Source organism: Solanum tuberosum, unplaced genomic scaffold (assembly GCF_000226075.1).
Source record: "Solanum tuberosum cultivar DM 1-3 516 R44 unplaced genomic scaffold, SolTub_3.0 scf00222, whole genome shotgun sequence".
Taxonomy (NCBI): Eukaryota; Viridiplantae; Streptophyta; class Magnoliopsida; order Solanales; family Solanaceae; genus Solanum; species Solanum tuberosum.
In genome coordinates, this window is record NW_006239147.1 from 604,576 (window position 1) to 606,589 (window position 2,014).

At 30.9% G+C, this 2,014-nt stretch overlaps 1 protein-coding gene across 1 annotated transcript in view; it reads right to left on the bottom strand.

Moving 5' to 3' along the window:
- The window catches only part of LOC107062384 (putative late blight resistance protein homolog R1B-12), a 14,825-nt gene extending 13,239 nt beyond the window's left edge, over window positions 1-1,586 (bottom strand). The window contains exons 1-2 of the mRNA XM_015312954.1: window positions 1,528-1,586; window positions 298-787 (exon numbers count right to left, since the gene is read on the bottom strand). Of these exons, the coding sequence (XP_015168440.1) occupies window positions 298-763 (466 nt within the window). The 5' untranslated portion in view covers window positions 764-787; window positions 1,528-1,586. The remainder of the gene's footprint in view (window positions 1-297; window positions 788-1,527) is intronic.
- Window positions 1,587-2,014: the final 428 nt, after the last annotated feature.

Below are 2,014 nucleotides of genomic sequence, written 5' to 3' on the forward strand. Positions count from 1 at the left end.
GCATGCAAATGTTGATACGGATTGAATGGCACTGCAAGCTGCATATAGTTGTCTTCTGTGAGTTTTCTTAAGCAGAACTCACGCACTACATCATGAAGTGAGCAGTATTGTACATCACGATAAAATCTCATTCCGGAGACCATTATTAGGCTTCTGTTAAGCAAATCAGTCATGCAGACTCGACATGCTTTCTCCATGTTCTCTGTTCCGGCATTCAATACAAACTCTTCAGCCATCCACAACTTCAGCAGATGGTCCACTGGGATCTTATGGTCTTCTCTCTGCTTCCACATTCACCTTGAGGGAAACATATTCCCAAATCTTCCCATGCCTTGACATCCCAAATGTCATCTAATACGATAAGGTATCTCTTGCCTATTAGAACCTTGCGCAACATGTCAGCTACATCATCGTCCTCTTTGATTTTGATCTTATCATTTGTAGCTTGTTTGAAAATCTCAACCAATAACGTCCTCCTATCATATGCTTGCGACACAGAACACCATGATTTAACATCAAAGTAATTAACAATAGAGGGATTGTTGTATACATTTTTTGCCAAAGTTGTTTTACCTAGTCCGGGCATCCCATAGATGGAGATAACATCCCGCTTCTTAGTTCCTCGTATCAATTTCTTCATTATAATTTCTGCATGTTTCTCAAAGCCGACAACTACATCATCATAAATTGATGTAATACTAGGTTTGTTTGAAGTCTCTCCAGAAAAAAGAGTTCCTTTTCCACAAGTGCCAACAACCTCCATGGCTTGAGTTAATTGCTTTGTCACCTTTCATAAAAGAAATGAAAACAACGTCATTTCAGAATTCAGAATTTAGAAGAGAAGAAAAAAACCAAACCCAAACCCAAACATATCAAAGTAATGTAACATATAAAGGGTATTTTCTTTCAGTTACTGGAGATATTAATTCTAGGCGCCCCTGAGTCAAAATTCGCTACTCAATAATCCTTTATACAGTGATTCATCAAGTTTTGTTTAAATCCCTTTCCCTTATAGTGGCAGATCGGATCCCAGACTTAAATATGTCGAGTTTCACCTTAATTTTCTTAGTATTGACAAAGAAAAATGGAATAAGCTCATTGATAAAGCTTTGAAGCTCAAATTTTAAAATTTAACCTACCGTAAATGTGTTAATCATTTCGAATGAATAATATATGAAAAGACTTGAAATGTTGAGAAGAACTCATATCTAAAATTTAAAACTGCTTAAGAGGAGTTTTGAGTTGGTTGAGATTGGAAAAAAAACAGATCAATGAAGAAGATGAAATGTGTTAATATATAAATATTATATATAGTTATGATTTGTAATTTCTAATTTGGTTTAACAACTCTAAAATTTAACTTCTGAATGGAACAAAATCCCTAGTAAATAAGTAGAGAAGCAAATAAACTAAAATAAAAGTTAAAAATAACCAAGAAAAAACTGATTAAAGAATATAAGTGAATAATGATGTGAAGAAAATAGAGTAAAATGTATGAAAAATGATAAAACAATTTAGAAATCTGACCTTGGGTTATTGAGAAGATTGCTTAATTTGATGCTTTTGTGTTCACAGAAATGGAAACTGAGAAAAATATAGAGGAAGGAGATGGTGGACTTCAAACAATCTCCAACCCACCTCTATTTTACTCTCCATATTCTATATTTGGAAAGTAAAATAGAGAATGGGCACTCCAAATCACCATCTATTCTTCAAATTTAGAGAGTTGAATAGTAACTATTATTCACACTCTCTATTTCACTTTTTCATTATTTTATTATTATTTCTATTACTTTCTAATTAACATATTATTTTACATATATATCTATTAATTAAATATCTAATATTCATAATTCGTTTTTAAATGTAATATAATATTTTTTCAATATTATTTAATATATACTATTTTAATTTCAAATTAATAGTATTTTAATTTTTTTTCTAATTTTCGTGAATAATAAAATTTTATTTTATTATTAATTTTCATTATAAAGAATACGCAAAATTAAAATGG